Below are 19,691 nucleotides of genomic sequence, written 5' to 3'. Positions count from 1 at the left end.
CAGCTCTTTCATTCTCAAATCATGTATAATAAATTGATTTTTAAATAACAATGGTGAATCGCATGCAATAAATTATGTATGATTATATATATATATATTTTTACTGCTCAAGAAAAAAACTGATTATCTTCTCAGCAGAAATGAATAAAGTGTAAACTATCAGATAAAGGCTTCCTTAATTGTAATTTACTTTTTTATTAAAATCTGGCTATGCATGATTAGCTTGTTTTAACAGTAACATAGAAAAAAAGTTCAAAGGGGAAATCCTGGTTAGTGGTCTTAATCAAAATGAACGTCCTTGTAGACACTTTCTAAATATAGCTCAGAAAGAATCTGCACTTGGTTGCCTTGGAAAATGTTGCTATAGTTGCAAGACGCATTTCTGGAAACGGATGAACAGAAAGTAAACTTTCACTTTGCTCTGGGTACACGATATTTCTAGAGTTAACTTTTGGCCTCAATCTAAGTAGGGTCAGAGTCCACTTAATTTGCTTTTTTTCTTCTTAGTTTTGCCAAAAGGTGCTCTTCTGTTGGATTCAGCATGATAAGTACCAGGAATGTGAGTAAATGGAACTTCCTATTGATGACAAAACTAAAATTTGCGGGGATTTAGTAGTTCAAACTGTAGCAGTTACAGCTACATCCTATGTATTATCCAAATTCTCAAACATTCCTGGGGCGCCTGGGTGACTCAGTCGGTTGGGTGGCCGACTTCAGCTCAGGTCATGATCTCGTGGTCCGTGAGTTCGAGCCTGGTGTCAGGCTCTGTGCTGACAGCTCAGAGCCTGGAGCCTGTTTTGGATTCTGTGTCTCCCTCTCTCTGACCCTCCCCCGTTCATGCTCTGTCTCTGTCTCAAAAATAAATAAACGTTAAAAAAAAAAAAGTTCTCAAACATTCCATAATACTTCCCCTTAAAAAAATCAAATAAAATTTGCAGTGAATGAAGTTTTAGAATTCTCCATCAGTTGATCACATTAATTAACCAGGTTAACCATGTGTCACAATGCTATAGGCCATCAATTATTTTATTCAATTGGCATGAATATTTAGCTATGTATTTCCATTCAAGGTAATGATTTATGACTTGAATAGGGATTGAATTGTACATTTCTGAAAATTAGAAATCTGGGAATATTAAGATTATTTGTTAGAATACTTTTTTTATTATGCATGTAAAATAGCTAATTAAAAATAATTGGAAGAAGCGGCCAAGAAAAATACAAGATGAAGAGCATGACAATTCACTGTCAGCAAGAGTCATGATAAAGTCAAATAAAGTCCCCCAAATATATCTTCAGTGCCCTGTCACTTGAGACTCTACAACTCAAGAAGAAAACAATGGAAGGTACTTTTTAAAAAATCAAGTCCACATTATGCTGACTTTTGGAGAAGTAGAGATGGCTCAGTGAGCTCTTCAGAACTTCTGACTTCGATGATACAACCTTTTCCTATTTTTAGCACTTCCCAGAATCTGATTTCATAAATAACTAAAATGGGACATTTGGTAATCACATCGAATATTCCATTCTTCCATTGTGATAAATGAGGTACTATTTTCATTCACTTCATCAAGATTTTAAATTGTCCAGAGAACATTTGCATATATTCTTAGCTTACTTCAACACAGGGTCATGGCAAAAGCTGATTTGATACACGATAGGGAAAGATGTAAAGCCTAAACATCCAAAATTCAATGAAACAATTGTTGCTAGGTATAGTCACTTCCAATAATGGTGACAATGATACGTAATATTTATTTACCTGGTGCCATAATTTTGCTATCCTGCCAGGCCAAGAGCATCCTATTTTTCCTTCAATTCTGTTACATTCTTTTGATTTTTTTGGCTACACATTCTTTATTTCTACATTTTTATAGCTCTATTTGCATAGGCATTTTATATATACATTCAATAATTAACAGGTTAGGAAATAAAACCTGTGAGACAATACTAGACTGATTTAGGGATGTTATTTCAGAGAAAGTAACTTATGCATGTTCTCCTGTTCAATAATTGCAATCAACTATTGTTGGTTAGAAAATGTTATTGTATTTGAAAGAGGAGCAAGCTGGGGCACTTGGGTGGCTCAGTCCGTTAAGCATCTGACTCTTGGTTTCAGCTCAGGTCATGATCTCAAGCCTCATGAGTTCAAACCCCACATCTGGCTCTGCTCTGACAGTGCAGAGCCTGCTTGGGATTCTCTCTCTCCCTCTCTATCTCTTGCTTGCTCTCTCTTTCAAAAATAAATACATGAACTTAAAAAAAAAAAAAAAAAGCTGAGCAAGCTGAGCCTTAGTGGGGTCTGTCAAGTCACTTATTCAAAGACATAAAGGGGGCAAGTGAACAAAGCAAAGAAATAAAGGGAGCCAGGTTGGGACCCAAACACCTGTTCTTGCACCCACTTAAAGGTTAGATTTAACCACATCTGTAGCTCTAGCTCCTGTTATGCTAAGTTATTTGTTCTTCCATGTGATAGTTCTCAAGTTTTCCTAAGTTTCCCATCCTTTAGAATCAAATCTGCATAAATTAATTAAGCATTATTATCCATCTCATGCATATTTTCTACACCCCCCCTCCCCCCCCCCCATATTCCTTCTGGTAGAGATGTTAAACAAATGTGTTTAAATGAGTTGGATAAAGCACATACTTTACGGGCATTTCTTCCCATTTCTTCAAATTCCCTATAAACAAATTCTTCTTGGCATGTATTATAGTGTTACTGCATTGGCTTTTCATGCTATAAAATGGCTGGCTTGGGAGTGAGGAATAGGTACAGAGGGTACATACAAGAATCAACTGGTTAGCTCCCTTAAAATACCCATTAATCCCTCCTCTCTCTTAGAAGCACAATTGACCTTCCCACAATGTTCTACGTGACATTATGTTAAAGCTCACTGCCACAAAAACCTCTTACACTATCAATGTTTAGAAATAATTAACACTGTTCCAGAATTGTACAAATGCTTCATAGATGATCTGAGATCTGAACTCTGCAAATATTTCATGAAGTTGTAAAAGATTAAATTAACACGTGTCAGTACAGTTCTTGATTTGTGAAAAGCCACCGTTTTACAATTAGCACTAAAGGGAGACAACGTGACTCCTGAGAAACTTGATTACCTTTGCAAGAGTGACTTCTTTTATCTATGTGAATTCTTCCTGAGGTTGGGACTGTTTCTTCAAAATGGAGTCCAGCTGCTTTCCCTATTCCTGGAGGAGAATCTACTATTCCTGAGAAGAGAGGCTTTTGTTCATCATCAATGGATGAGATGAAAGATGAAGATCTGCTTTTTTTCTCTTCAAAGTGTTTCTTGGAACTCTGATAATGTCTTATGGTATCTACAGAGTCTTCGGGACCATTTGTACTGTTCCCTTTGCCAAAATCTATCAAAAAAATTATTTTATAGAAGATAATCAAATGTGAGACTCTATGCATATTATACTGCCTAACTATACATAAACTGCCTTTTTAAGAGTTATGGCCTTTAAATAATTTTAACATAGAATTTCCTTTAAAACCACCAGAAAGGATGTTCATTCTCCTTTTCCCATTGAGAATGTAGCTACCTAAGGAGAATTTTTTTAATTCAAAGGACATTAGAGTATCTTTGTGAAATACATATCTGTTTCAGAGTTAAAAGAATATCTGCAATAGCAATAATGTTTATATCTCAAAAAAAAACGATAACATAACCTTATTTACACATGCTCAACAGTCATTTGTATTCTTAAAATCTGGTGCACTATCTCTTTAAGGAAAGGGAATAGGGAGGGAAAATATGTCCCAATTCTAAAATACCACGACTCTGCACCTTGTTTGTTTTTTAGCCTTCATGCTCTCTCATGTGGCAGCCATTCACGCATGGCAAAGGTCAAAACAGGAAGCCTCCTCATAGCAAAGGCTGAAGGGATGAATTTCAACCTTAGTTCAATGTATGTAAAGGCCTTGACATTCCAGGTAGTTTGGTCTTGTGGCATATTGCAAAGAATATAAAGCTTAAATACAGTAATTAAGGTGAGTTTACCTAATTACATTAAAACCAGCAGTGCATATTGGCTGTATTATACTGAAATGTCAGGATAATTTTAGCCCTAAAGGTTGTGTTAGAACATATTTCAGCAGGAAAAGCTCAAAAAGACAAATCCTGAAACTTGTTTCCATTAGTGTCCTGGGGAGACAGTACAATTCTCCATCTGCTTATGGTTAATAACTAACCAACACAACTCCAGAAAGTATAGTATTTTCAAGAGAAATGGCTAAGACGGTGTCCCCATCTACTTAATGCCTGATTGCTTACTCTCTTATTTATGGAAGAGGCCAAATGAACTGATTTAAGGCCACTCCAGATAAACTACCAACGATTCTTTAAAATTCTTATATGGCATAGAAATTAAACATAGAATTTTTCCTTTATTTAAAAAAAAAAAATATATATATATATATCATAATTTAAAATCTGAGAAACCAGGGACACCTGGGTGGCTCAGTTGCTTAAGCATCTGACTTCGGCTCATGTCATGATCTCACCGTGGTTTGAGCCCCACATTGGGCTCTGTGCTAACAGCTCAGAGCCTGGAGCCTGCTTCAGATTCTGGGTCTCCCTCTCTTTCTCTGCCCATCCTCACTCACTCTCTGTCTCTGTCTTTCTCAAAAATAAATATAAACATTTACAAAATTAAAAAAAATAAAATAAAATCTGAGAAACCAGAAAGTAGCCCAAAGTAAAAAGTGAATAGAGTTTAAAAATCAACTTGATGTGATTAAGGACTTAGTTTATGTCCTGTCAATTAAAGTTAAATGTGGCAAAACCAGACTGCTTAATTTAAGGTTTCACATTTGCTCAATGATTTCATCGTTGAGCAGAGAAGATCACAGATCGTTCTGGTTTCCAGCACTGTGGGCAGCATTGGTTTCTCGGTGTCGAGTTTCCCCACTGAAGCGCTAATCTAACTGCCTGTAAATATTCAGATCAGCATTTTCTTTTCTCTCCAGTGACACCGACATGACCCTTCTTAAACTTCTAGAGTTCATTATTGTCATCTCACCCTCTGTTTTTTTTGGTTTAAACTTCTCCCCGCCTGAATATTTGATCCACATTCCCCATCTTATGAACATATTTCATTCCTCAAAAATAATAATTGTTTCCAATTGTATGCTAGTAAAAGTAAAAAAAAAAAAAAAAAAAAAAAAAAAAGCTTTCCTTTTCTAAATTGTCCTCACACTTGCTTAGTGAATTGCATCAGTTTCTTGTACAGCAGATAGGTGCAGTTTTGGGCAGCAGTGGGATTTGAGTCAACTCTGGCTTGGCTTCTCATCTTCTTGAAAATGCCTTTTCAAAAAACACTTGCATGGAGTCTTTTTCCAGTATATTCAAAGGTAAACTGAATTAACCATCACTTCTCATGCCTCCAATCTAAGTATGGATAATGCTAACATGGATCTTTGTCACGAAAGTACCTCACAAATTACGCAACCATTTTGTCTTCTTGGCTTGAGAGGTCTTGGAGTTCTCTGTGGATTTTCAAATCCTCCCAGATGGTAAATGTTCTGTCCTTCCTACTACCTGGGCCTCGGTCTTAGTTTAACTATGACTTGATTTTGGATGCTTAGGCACAAATTCATCATATTTTTTAATTGAATTCTAACTTGCTGATTTCAACTCAGGACAAGTATTTGCGACATGTGGTGAAGGAAGGATCATTATTTTGTTCTCTTGTAAAACAGAACAAATTACTTAAATTTTCAAAAAAATTTTTAATGTTTATTTATTTTGAGAGAGGGAGAGAGAGTGAGCAGGGGAGGGACAGAGAGAGAGAGTTTAGACACAGAATCCGAAGCAGGCTCCAGGCTCTGAGCTGTTAGCACAGAGCCTGACACGGGGCTCAAACCCACAAACTGTGAGATCATGACCTGAGCTGAACTCTGACGCTTAACCAACTGAGCCACCCAGGTGCCCCAGAACAAATTACTTTATATACATGGTCTCTAACTCCTATAGTAAAAATTCCAGGGAAAAGCAGAATCATGAGAGAAGAAGCAAGAGTTAGGAATCTTTGAACTTTTCCAGTATGTAAGGAGAATTACCCCACATTTATTCTGGGTTCACTGCCACTGGATAATAAACCAGCTGCTTCCTGGAACACAGGCCACATGGACAAGTTTCTTGAATGCAACCTAACTGCAACAACATTTTCTTATTCCTTATTAGACAAGTCAAAACTTCACATTTTATCATATAAAATGAAAGTTGAAAAGACAATTTATTTATGGCTTAAAAATGGAAACTGCTCAGGGTTAAGCTGGAGGTGGGTTGAAGGAATACATGAAATTAGGCTAAATGTATTATAATTAGCCTCTGGGTACCTCTAGATTTTGATGGACTGTTCCATTTCTGTTTTTTTTTTTCTAATTAAACTGAATTCTTTGATAGATATTAAATAGTATTAGATACTGTTTTTTCTTAATACTAGTTTTTTCTTAATGCTATTCTTATTCTATGTAGAAATAGTACTCTGAAGTAAGCTGAGGGAGTTTTACATTTTCCCCTTTGCTAGAAGTGAGATTGTATGTTTGCTCTTGTTCCCACCATTTTACAAAGAAAAAGTTTTGCTTGTCGATTCCGGAAGCAAATGCTTGTGCTCACTCCATCTTTTATGGAACCTTTATCTCAGATTAATGACCATTTTTATTCATCAGACCCGATAAATAGGTGCAAATTTTGGTCAAAGGGAGGCATTTAATGTGCCCTGTCAGCATTTGAGTTTTGTATTTTCTATTGGTAACAGTTTTGAAATAAGCTGAGCATTTTCCAGCTAGATGCATTTGAAAAAGTTATTCCATGAAAAATTGAGGTCTGAGATAAATGTTTTCATTTTATTTCAAATACCTTACTTCCTCTCTAGCTTCAAGGAATGTTGAAAGGGGACTAGTGTCATTTTTCTATACAAATGCAAGATAAAAAACATTTAAGCTATCTTAAAAATGAAAATAAGCAAATCACATTTATATATCACTAAAATGCATAACAAAAGCTAACTACTGTTCGTATTGGAAGAGATATTCCAAAAAGATGCCAAAGTATACCACCAACATATTTAAGGCTTAATTTAATAGAATTAAATCACCTTTATTCTATAAAAATAAGTTCAACTGCATATATTTACTACTTACTTCAATAACTTTCATACTACTATACCACTTTGATACTGCATATTCTGTGCATAGGAAGAGTTGTGCAGAATATTCCAAATATTTAGTTACAAAAACCTTGTCGGTTAAAACATACATGGGTGTGAGTGTGTATGTGCATATCTCATGTGCTATTATACATGCTATTGTACTTATAGACTATGTATTTTATAAAATAAACACAACATAAAATCTTAATTATTATTCCCATCACCCAATGAATCACAGGGTCATACTCTGAAGTAAGCACAACTTAACTCTGGAAACTACTTTAATCCAGACAATTTTTTAGCATGTTCCAAATGACTATACCTCATTTATTTCTGTTCTGTCCAACCATCTTAACAAGTCCTTAATAAAGGCCACTAAATAGGTCACAAAACATCATTTTTCTTCTTCACTTTCTGTAACAATGACTTTATTTCCATCTCAGGAACTGTAGGACCTCTTCCTACAATGACCTTAATTAAGTTGGGGGTTCCGGGGCACCTCCAATCCAGAATTTCATGAAAGAAAGAGAACTACTTGAAGATTACAAAAAAAAAAAAACCACCAAAAAAACACTAGATATTCTGAAACTCATGCCTAAACTAACAACTCTCTCTTGTTGAGAAGTAGGTTTATTTCATCAGAAGAAATGTAAAGCTCATGAGGACAAGCACGTTTATTAACACATTAATTCTAAGAGATAAGTCCAAAATGTCTAGCCTCTATTTTGTTGAAGTCAACTTGCCAGGGATTCTATATAGCTTTTCTTTTTAAATATTTTTTCTTTCTTTCTTTCTTTCTTTCTTTCTTTCTTTCTTTCTTTCTTTATTATTTTTAATGTTTACTTATTTTTGAGAGAGAGAGAGAAAGAGAGAGAGAACGCATGCAGGGAAGGGGCAAAGAAAGATGGAGACACAGAATCTGAAGCAGGCTCCAGGCTCTGAGCTGTCAGCACAGAGCCCGACGGTGCAGGGCTTGAACTTGTGAACTGCGAGATCATGACCTGAGCCAAAGTAGGATGCTTAACTGACGGAGTCACTCAGGCATCTCTTAAATATATCTTTTTGAATGTAAGCTCCTTAACAACATGTAGTTGGCATGATTGTAAGGGGTAGGAGGCGGTAAGGATTGAAGTCTGAAGAGTTCTGGTGCCTTAAGTAGATAGTGGATGGCACTGTAGGACTCAGCCTCTCTCTTTATCCCCAGTGCTCAGCTTTGTGTTGTTCTGTCTGGTTCTTGGTGCCTCTGCTGAGTGATTCAGAATCATCGGCGCTCTTGGATGTCTATGTTTCACACAAGCAGTCAACAATCGATGCATTTCATGGGCAGCTTTTAGTTGACGTACTTCCACAGTATTTAGCATCAATAATTTTCTAAAAGTTCCCTGTTCTTCATACTAGTGTATGTGTTTTTCTCTTACACATTAATTCTACACCAAGATACGTATCAAATGAGTGGCCACTCATTTGTGGAACATTAAATTGAGTCCATGGGGACTAAATTGCTTTCAGCAAATTTTATACTTGCTGTAGTGCTATGGAGTCCTAAAGACTAGTGCTAAAGTCTAGAATCGGTTCTCAAGCTGTGTATAACCGGAGTTAATTTGTGTTTTCTCATTGCCCAAATCATGCTTACTCACTGACACACCAGGAAATTTCAAAGAGAGGCAGGCAGGCAGGAAGGCATATCCCTTACTATCTACACTTGATATAAACTAAGTCTCATAGATTAAGACTGTGATTAAAGGAAAAGTTTCCAGAATTAATAGAAATGTCTAGTTGCATGAGCACAATATACATTGTGACACGCTCTGAGGGCCTTATCAGGAGATATAAACAGATTATTTAGCTTGAGACTGAGGAAACTAAACAAGATTGAAAGGAGATTTAATAAATCTTCAACTGTATGGGGAACATTATTATATAGACACATTTTCAAGTTTTCTTCATCTCCAGAGAGATAAAAATAAGAGATTAACACCAGGATAAGGGATTTTGGTTAAGCCTACAGAAAAACAGCTTGACAGTAATCGTGCTGATTTTAGAAAAAGTTACCAAGAGAATAATGAAAGACACTGCAGAAATAAATTAGCACCTATCTGAGTGGCTTATTGTTCTGCGATCAGCTAGAGGACTCAACAATTAGCCCAATTAAGCAAATATGTATCAACGATTCTTTGTTAAAGGAATCTACATTTTTGTAGAGAAAAAAGACAATAAGCATTAACCACTGTGCAGGGCATATTTTGACAATATCACCAAAGGAAACTGACACAGGAATTCATAAAAGGAATAAAATCTATATATTTGGGCAAATCAAGAAAGAGTTCATGGTGGGGAACATCTCTCTACTTGTTAGATAGATGCTGCCCAATTCACGAATTGCTTATAAAACCAATTACATCTCTCTAAAAAAAAAACAGAGAGAGAGAGAGAGTTAACGTTGAATATATCATTGGAGATTAACCATGACTAAAAAAAAAAAAGGTAATTTTGGATGGTGGATGAAAACAGTGGTGTGGTTGCATGTGCCTATGCTTGAGGATAGGGAGGTAACTTCTGATTAAGGGAATGGTAGAAGCAAAAAGACACATGATTTACATGGAAGAGAGGGAAGTGAAGTTTACTCGAAGTGTAGTGAGTGTTGAAGCTAGTAGACAAGCTTCCCAAGGGAAAGAATTCAGAGAGAAAAGGGCCAAGGAAAGAACCTGGATGAAGGCAAAAGAAGAGAATCCAAAGGAAGATGCTCAAATTCTATTTCATTGTTAATTCGCTCTTTCAACAAATATTTGCTGAATACCTGCTGTGAGACAAACACTGAATAGTCTTTAGGTGACTTATAGGTGACACAACTTATAGTTGACTAAATATTTCCCACCTTAATAGAGTTTATAATCTAGGGACAGATAACATCAATTAAATAATGATGCCAATGGACATAGAAGTACAACTGGAATTAATGCTGCAAAGTAGATGAGCTGCTGGAAGAAAGCCAGATTAGGGTTGTTGAGGGAAGGGGAAGTCCTTAGAGGGCTTTAAATATGGGCATGACATAAACATAACTGCATTTAGAAAAAAAAATCACCAGTGGTCCAGAAAATAGATAAGAGAGGGGCAAGTTAGATCTGGGGAGGTGAGTTGGGATGCTGTTTTGGTATTCCAGGTGACAGATTATGGTAGCTTGGCCCAGAGTTGTGGCTAAGAAGGTGGAGAGAAGTAAACTAAAGGGACCTCATTTGAAAACTAAACGAACATGTGGGGCACCTGGGTGGCTCAGTCGTTGGGCGTCCGACTTCGGCTCAGGTCATGACCTCACAGTTCGTGGGTTGGAGCCCCGCATTGGGCTCTGTGCTGACAACGCAGAGCCTGGAGCCTGCTTCGGGTTCTGTGTCTCCCTCTCCCTCTCTGTCCCTCCCCTGCTCGCACTCTGCCTCTCCCTCTCAAAAATAAATAAACATTAAAAAAATTAAAAAAAAGAAAATAAATGAACGTGTAGTGGAGAAATAATAACAAGAATTGATGGAGAGGTTGAGAGAAAGTCACCTCCTAGATAGATAATTGGATTAGTGCAATTGATTGGGTTGTGGTTCCATTTAGAGATCTGGTAAATGATGGAGAGAGGTTTCCAGAGGGCCATGATGAGTTCAATTTAGGGAATGTTCAGTTTGGGCTGCCTTTGAGATTTCAAGTCAGTGTTTTTGTTTTTTTGTTTTTTTTTAAAATTTTTTTTAATGTTTATTTATTTTTGAGAGACAGAGTGCAAGCAAGGGAAGGGCAGAGGGAGAGTGAGAGAGACACAGAATCCAAAGCAGGCTCTGGATTCTGAGCTGTCAGCACAGAGCCTGACACGGGGCTCGAACCCACCAATTATGAGATCATGACCTGAGTCGAAGTCAGATACTTAACAGACTGAGCCACCCAGGTGTCCCACAATTCGATGGTTTAATAGGCAGTTGGGTATATGAGATTGAAGCTCAGATGGTCTGGGATTACAATGTGAATATTCACATCTCTTATGTGAGAATATAAATAAACTCAATATAAATGAGATCACCCAGGAAAGAGTTCGTCTAGAATGAGAAGAGAAGAAGAGCTAGGGCCATACCTTGAGAAAATCTAATAACTAATAACTGGTTTAGAAGATAATGATCCTGTAATTCTCCTCAGGGAATTACTGAGCATAGAAGGAAAATAGGAAGAGCGCAGTAACACAGATGCCAAGAGAATATTATTCAAGAAAAAGAGGGGACTTGTTTTAATGAGAGCCAAATAAGGTGAAGAATAGAACACTTATTAGATCAGCATGGGAAAAGTGTAGATGCTTCTCCAGAAAAGCCTTCACTCATCTGCCCACGCACAATTAAATATACCTTCATCTGGGTTTCCATTGAGGTTATTCTGTTACAGCACCTGCTGTTTTTATTCAGAATTATAAAAGGTATGTGCCATCTCTCTTCCTAGGAAGGGTAGGGGCTGTTTTACACAATTAGTTTCTCAGAAATTGAGTAGTTCTTTAAAAATGTGAAATGTTAAATATTTTTTGAATACATGAGTGAAACATAAAGAATAGTTAGAAGGGCAGAAAAACCCAGAGACGAGTAGGAGTGGCAAGCACTTCAGAGGGTGTAAGGATGAAAAGACCTAACAAATACCACCTTCATCCATGTCACACACGCCTGTGAGAGGGTTTAGCACTCTGGCTGTCACAAGGGTCCTTCTTCCAGAACACTCTGTTCAAGACTTTGAGTGTAGTTATTCATCTGCTATTAATTGGTCTCCTTTTTTTTTCTCTCTTTTTCTTTTTTAACCAACCTACTCTATATCTCTATCTGTGATGTCCCTGTAGATATCAGATGGCTTTGCTGAAGGACATCATTGATAACTATCAATCAGAAAACACATTATTAGCTACTGAGAACAGCAAAGGATTTGCCTTTCTAAAATCCAAATGAAACTTACCCATGAAATCAGTAGTAAATGGGCATTTAGTAAGAGGAGCTAATCACCACATGCTCTACGTTTAAATTTTAGAAATAAAATGAATTACCTTTGTCTCCTTCACTATCAAATGAAAATTTCCTTCTTCGTAGCTTACAGTTGTCTCCTTCAGAATCATTCACAGACTGTGATCGTAGTAAGAGATCAGCCTTTGTTAATGGACATGAAGATAAAATGGAAGATTATTCAATTTGAACATATTATCAGTAACTTCTCTACTGTTTCATATCATTTCAACCACTTTGAGGCTTAACTATTAGATTGCAGGCAAATAACTACAATACTTTGTTTCCTGGTTGTCTCTAAATTATAAAATGGACTAATAGAATAATTCAAGTAGTTTCACCATCTGATGGGGAAATCATAGTTGTATAAGTTATTTATCAGAAATGTTTAGGAATAATGTCAACATTTAGAGACAACATATTTCTTCATGTTGAATGTATTTTATGTAACTTGGTAAAGTTAAAATAAAAATAATAATTAAAAAAATTGCAGGGGGCTGCTGGGTGGCTCAGTCGGTTAAGCATCTGACTTTGGCTCAGGTCATGATCTCACGGTTCATGAGTCTGAGTCCTGCATCGGGTTCTCTGCTGTCAGCACAGAGCCTGTTTCAGATCCTCTGTCCCCCTCTCTCCCTGCCCCTCCCTTGCTTGTGCACACACTCTCTCTCTCAAAAATAAATAAATGTTAAAAAAAAAATTCAGAATCTGTATTACAGCAGGGAAAAAAGTGTAAGCTAATTATAATTAGCTATGATGTTTAAATACATGGTAATGATTACAAAGTTAAATTTCACAACAATAAATATAAAGTTAAGTTCAATGAACACTATGCTGTAAGCATTTTCTTATTTTGAGCTATTTATTATTTCTCCTTCCTCCCCTTCTGGAAATTATGATCATTTCTGTAATAAAAATGGAAGCTCCCAAATAAATAGAACAAATGGAAGTTCCTATTTTCTTTATTTGCTTGCTGCTTAAACTTTTTTTTTAATGTTTATTTTGACAGAAAGTACACATGTGCAAGGAGCAGAGAGAGAGAGAGAGAGAGAGAGAGAGAAGCCCAAGCAGGCTACACACTGTCAGCACAGAGCCCAACATGGGTCTCAAACTCATGAACAGAAAGATCATGACCTGAGCAGAGATCAAAAGTCAAATGCTCAACCGACTGAGCCATCCAGGCTCCCCTGGTTGCTGCCTAAACTTTTTATGTGAAGAAGTTATCTGGGGAGTCTGGGTGGCTCAGTCCGTTAAGCGTCCAACTCTTGATTTTGACTCAGGTCATGATCTCATGAGATCAAGCTCCATGTTGGGCTCCACACTGAGTGTGGAGTCTGCTTAAGATTCTCTCTCCCTCCCTCTGCCCCTCTCCCCTACTTGTGTTCTCTCTCTCTCTCTGTCTCTCTCAAATACAAAAATAAATAAATAAATAAATAAAAGAAGTTATCTTGTTGTTCATCAAGGCAAAATCAGAATGAGGCTGGTGACATTAAACAGATTTTAATAAAGTACTGAATTCAAACCATTATAAAAAATATATGCTCTTGATAACTTGAATCTCTTATCACCTAGATATTTTTCAACTTCAGTGTTTTGAAAAGAAGCTATTATCTGAGCTGGTGCTTCAGATTATGAAATGGTACCCTGGTGACCTTACAAGTTTATCCTCTTTAAGTCTCTCACAGTACCTGGGAATGACTAATTCTGGGGAGAATTAAATCTACTACCTTTTACCTAACTATTGACTTGAGGATTTTTTCCTTCCAGAGAGTATATTAGTTAGCATTAACAAAAAAAAAAAATAAATAAACAAACAAAAAAATGCAAGAAAAAAACCCAAAAAACAAACAAACAAAAAAACCCAGAAGTTTCAAAAGCCCTAACGTTTGATTTCTGGCAAAAAGCTATTTAGAATCAGAGCTGAGGTGATGGGGTTTTGGGGAGGAAAGAAGGAAGAATAAACTAGTAATAAATTGTAGACTGCAATTCTGTATTCTTAGCATAGTGATGTCATAAAGACACATTTTTAATAGTAGTAGAGAGTGAAAGAGACAAAGGCTACACTCTTAAAATTCACTCAAGGTTAAATTATGTGTAGAATCATTTAAAATATTATTTCTACTAGACCATATGCTATTCATTCTATAGCACTAATTTTGACTCAGGTTTAAGCCTGATTCATTTATATTTCTGTGATTTGGAAATTGTGTGAAATATGGACCTAAACTTGAGTGAGTTTAAATGTTTCATTTTTATTGAAAAGACATTGCTAACCCGTGTGTGGTATAAATAATAGCTTGGAGAATATTCTAACCCTTGTGTAAAATAAGCTCTTCTAGGGGACTTAAATAGCCTAAGATCATTCATTTCTTACAAATAATTGGCACACTCAATATAAACCAAGGCTATTTTAAATCAAGTATGTCACCTAAGTGTTTCTGAAAGGTCAAATTTAATTGACCTCCTTGAAGTTATTCAATATATTTGAAAGTAATTAGACAGAATTCCTTCCCTATAATTTAGAAATTCCAAAATTAACAGTTGGTATCCAAATATTCAGAGTTGGTAAAGTTTTGCTATATTTTGCTTGATATTGCAGAAGAATTTTGGCAATCCAAGAATAAAATAAAATGTCATAAATCCAAAAATAAGTAAACCATTAACATATACCTTTGCACTCTCATGCCTTAGGTTAAAAGTCAACTCTAAGTTTGTGAGAAAGTGGTCAGAAAACTCGGGATACATATCCAAAACCTCTAACAAGTCTTCTCTCTGGATCTTATGCAAGTCACAGTACGTGAGAGCTCTTACATCTGCATTAGACTTTCCAGGTTTGGCATAAAGATGAACCATTTCTCCAAATATATCGTTTTTCCCTAAAAATAAATAAATAAATAAATAAATAAATAAATAAAGGAGGTAAAAGGAATGTGAACTTAATGCTTTCTTTCTAAAAATACAAGGGGACCAGTGACCAATCCATGGGCCAAAGAATTCAAATGGAAGATCCCCTGGCCAACAGACACTAGAGCCTCAAAATTCTAGTACCTCCTACTGATTGCTTCAGTCATGTTTGTTTGCTGAGTGGTATTTTACCTCTTAACATACTGGTCCTGATATAATGACTATTATTTCCATGTTTTGATTTTTTGGCTACATGCCTAGAAATGTAGCAAATATGGCTTTAGTCTGCTATGCCTTACATGGCTAGAAAAGGGTCTTGCCATCCAGTAGGTGTGGTCCAATTTTGTCAATCCAGGAATATGAGAAAGGCAGCAGTGAGTCAGATTCACAAACTTTCTAACTCAGGATGGTCTCCAGGGGTGATGGCAAACATGGGGGTATAGTGGCACACTTTCAACACTTAGAGGACTAGGGGTATAACTTGAACATACCTTGTTTCCTTTACTAACCACTTTCAGATTTGCCCGTAATGACTCTGTCCAATTATTGAATATATCTAGCTTTATTTATAGTCTTGCTTTTTACCAAATGGCCTTTACTCTAAAAGTGTGTCCTCTTTGCTTTCTTGCCAAATCTGGGATTATCTCAGTGTCTGGCTTCTGATGGGTTCTCCTCATCCCCTCTCCCTGGCCACATGCCAACTACTTTTCCAGGCTTTGTTTAATACTGAGGATGATGACAGCAACAACAAATGCTTATTAAGAATTAAGTAGGTGCCAGGCACTGTGTCAAATACGTAGGTGAATTATCTCATTCAATCCCTAAAATAACTTCATAAGGAAGTTACTCTCTATTATTTAAATACTATGACTATGAAAAGAAGATTGAAGAGGTAAACTGATTAGACCAAGGTCACCTACTTAGTTGGGTGAAGGGAGGGAGAGAGTAGCCATGTTTAAATCCCATGCATTCTGACTCCAGTCAAAACTTTTTCACACTTGATATGTTTATCTCCTCCCAATATTTTACCTGAATGTCATGGCCATTTAGGTTTTTCTGTCTCTGAATGTCAAGACACTTAAAAATTACAGCTGTGAAATAAATGCTTAATAACTACCAATAAATTATCTATCATACATCTTTTAAAGATCATCAGTGTAAAATGGTACTTTCTTATATATATCCTGAAGCTTCTTTTCAGATTTAGAAAAAACTTTTTGGATCTGTTAAGTTATTTTTTGACAGACAAGCTTATATATACCCAACTATAGAAACTATCAAAGACTTTTAAATGATAAAATTCTAACCAGTCAAAAAATGCTATAATGTTCTTATTTTAAATGTGAATTTAATGGGTAGAAATCAGAGAGCACATCTCTATGACAGAAACTGATATGGGAGAGAATATATTAACTTTGTTTTAAATAAATACTTAGCTTCAAAATGGAACGAAGAATCATAATTTGTGAGGATTTTAGGTGCAGATTTACATGGAAATGGGGACAGAAGAAAAGAATCTCTTGAAATTCTTTATAGTTTTAATACTTCAGTGTAGATATTGTCAAAGAAAAGCTCTCAACTAAATTCAGCATGGGCTTTGCATCTTAATTACTTTACACGACTGTAAAAATGAGCAAAAACTAAGCCAGTCAGCGTGTACTGCTTAACTACACTCTAAAATTACTGTTTTATAAAGCAAGAAGTCTTGTTACCTCCCTGTAGAAGGTGGGGCAGGCTCATTCTAAGATCAGGAAAGCACTGAAGCATGCTTCTTCCCTGGCAACATACAGAGCAAACTGTCAAGGCCGAATGTGGTGAAAATCCAACTTACTATGTAGCCACTACCTGATTTATATTTTTATTCTTTGCCTTATGCATCTTGTCTATATGGGATTTTAAAAAACGGTCATTAAAATAAAATGATCAAAATATATAGGAATCACTCAAATTTCTTTGTCCTGTGCTAGGCCATACTCTGGTCCTACTAGGCAGCAGAGAAAACAGACAACATCCTGTCCTTTTGGATGTTGACATCAAGAATCTAGTGAAAGGAAGTCATTGAATTACATGTTCATTATCTAAATGGACCTGGATTTAATCCACAGGAAAACAAAAAAGTGCAAATGTTCACAAACATTGGGAGAGGATATTCCCTCAGGGAGACTGAGTCTTAAGGCTGCTGGCTAGGTGTTAGGGACGAAACACTGATCTCCTTTCTCTCTGCTTCCTTCCTCTTCCCCACTCTTCTAACAGTCCAAAGAAATCCTACAAGTTCACACTGACTAAATTTGCTTTTGAAGACACAGATTGGACAGACGGACATTCTTTTCCACCCAAAGCAGTTTAATTAGCTAGTAATTTTAATTTCCTCAACACCTTTATCCCTGAATGCTAAATTCATAGCTCATAGTTCATAGGTCATAGTTCACAAGTAAGGACTATGTAATTCCATTTGGTGGGACACAGCAAGTAAAAGTGCAGAGCATATAGATGAAACCTATCAATACATAGACACAGTTCATGACAAGGCATTGGCACATGCTAGCAAGTAACCCACAATGGACACATTTTATTTAAGATGTTAAGGGATCCGAAATGAATCCAAGGCCCTCCAACATGAAAAGCGAAATGCTAACTCTTTTCATACATTTGGGTTCTGATGTTTAAGTAGCTTCCAAGAACTAAAGAGAGTCATGGAAGTGTTTACACATTGGAGGAAAAGTGAGATAGTCAAGAAAACGTATTTTCTGCAAGGTCAATTTGATTTGAATTGAATTTTAAATAAAGCTTTAAAATTACTATCAGTCTTAAATAGTACTCATAAAGAAACAGATCAATCCTTTTTTTCTATCATTTTAAAATACACATTGCACTAGCTAACAACTGAATCTGTCACCATCCAGTTCTAAAACACTCACCCAGAATAGCTACCACAATGTCATCTTTGAGGATTTCGATGGAGCCTCTGGATAAGAAATAAAGTGCAGTGAGAACATCCCCACAGTGAACCAGGGTGTCTCCTGGAGGTGCATGGGTGGTCTTGAACTTCATTGCCAAAGCTCTAAGGCAACCTTTACTTGCCCCCCGAAAGGCTTTGCAGTTTTGCAGCAAAGTCTGGTTGAGGTGTAGACAAATATCAGCTTGTAAACATTCTGGGAAACCCTTTAGGACCTGAAGAAAAAACATAAAGAGTTTCATACTACCAGTGCACAGGGTACATCCACTTGAAATAAAGTATATTTCTTGCTCCCAGAACTGCAGGTGTAGTCATTGTCACACGAGTTCTTACAATGCTTCTACCTTGCCAACCTTAATGAATACTTGGTTTGCTAAACATGTCAGAATTTTAACTCAAATACTTGTTCTCTGAATTAACTGCAGGCATTCAGACTCAACACAAATGCTGTCTCATTAAAATGTGATGCTGATGTTTCACACTGCTTCTCATTCCCTGAATTATGTGAGGTAGCATCATACTGTGCACATATATAATGCAATGTGACAATTAATAAGACATAACTAATGAGAGGCGGTACAGCTAGGAAGACAACCTTTTGAAGGAATCTCAAGTCAATTTGGATTGCTATCTCTGGTATACATTTTAATTATAATTAGCAAAAATAATGATCCTGAAATAGCCATGGCATTTGTAAATGTCATATACAAGAGAGTGCTCTTAGCTAACAGTACGTGGAATATTTATGTTTCATATGCACACTATTAATACTAAATATTTTGATAAGCACTGAAAATAGAGAAAGGGAAGGATAACAGCAAACATACTTTAAAAGTATAGTTCTGTTTTCAGAAATGGAAATCGTGCCAGAGTTTACAATGCAAACATAAAGCTTCTAACAGCACTACTGTTTTGACAACTTATTCAGTAACTGATTTAAAACTTGTAGAAGAGATTAAATAATAACTTGTGACAAGTGCTACTCAGTTTAAACGGAATAAAATTGTATATTATTTTATAAAAATCCCCAGGATATGGGCCAAAGACACTCAACTCTTACTTCTCTTTGTGTGTCTTAGTTATCTTGGGTGTCGTATCTAGATTTTAATTCTCATGTTGACTTTCCTCTGTCATTAAAAATAAATCCATTTAAATATGCTTTGGAGTAGAGGGAGGAGGCAGCACATAGTGCCTAATAATGAAATTTTAGGATTTCCTAACCTTTAGGTCAACCTTGCTATTGCTGTCCGATAAAGCTAAAAATAATCATGAATCATTTGTACAGATAATTGAAATGTATATGGTCCATAGGAGAACTTCAACTTAGATCCTATTTGAGTTACCTTACACTTATTTCTATTTTACATGTTAAAGCAGCCACAGGTCTACTGCATCTGTAGGACCACTGTGTGATGCAATTGGTCAGACCAGTTGTGGTATCATACAAACGGATCAATTAGAGACCTAAAACATGGCAGCCACTATCTGCAATTTTGTTTCCTTCATGGTAACGTCACCCATAGAAATGGGTCAAGGGTGTTTTAGAAGAAAACTCACAGAACATGAGTTCTGGTCATGAATTTGCCACAGGTTGACACTTGTGCAAGTCACTTGATCTATCTGTGTTTCTTTACCAGAGAATAAGAGCTTTTACA

The 19,691-nt window shown here is 36.3% G+C and overlaps 1 protein-coding gene across 3 annotated transcripts in view; it reads right to left on the bottom strand.

The window, feature by feature from the left end:
• The window catches only part of KCNH7 (potassium voltage-gated channel subfamily H member 7), a 481,489-nt gene that overhangs the window by 13,524 nt on the left and 448,274 nt on the right, over positions 1 to 19,691 (bottom strand). For 2 of the 3 annotated variants that reach the window (XM_047869110.1, XM_047869113.1), the window contains 4 exons: positions 17,999 to 18,251; positions 14,847 to 15,052; positions 12,224 to 12,323; positions 3,121 to 3,384 (listed from right to left, as the gene is read on the bottom strand). In XM_047869110.1, coding sequence (XP_047725066.1) covers positions 3,121 to 3,384; positions 12,224 to 12,323; positions 14,847 to 15,052; positions 17,999 to 18,251 — 823 coding nt within the window. The remainder of the gene's footprint in view (positions 1 to 3,120; positions 3,385 to 12,223; positions 12,324 to 14,846; positions 15,053 to 17,998; positions 18,252 to 19,691) is intronic. The other variant, XM_047869112.1, reaches the window with a different exon arrangement.

This window comes from Prionailurus viverrinus, chromosome C1 (assembly GCF_022837055.1).
Source record: "Prionailurus viverrinus isolate Anna chromosome C1, UM_Priviv_1.0, whole genome shotgun sequence".
Lineage (NCBI taxonomy): Eukaryota > Metazoa > Chordata > Mammalia > Carnivora > Felidae > Prionailurus > Prionailurus viverrinus.
This window is presented reverse-complemented; position numbering and strand designations above follow the sequence as displayed.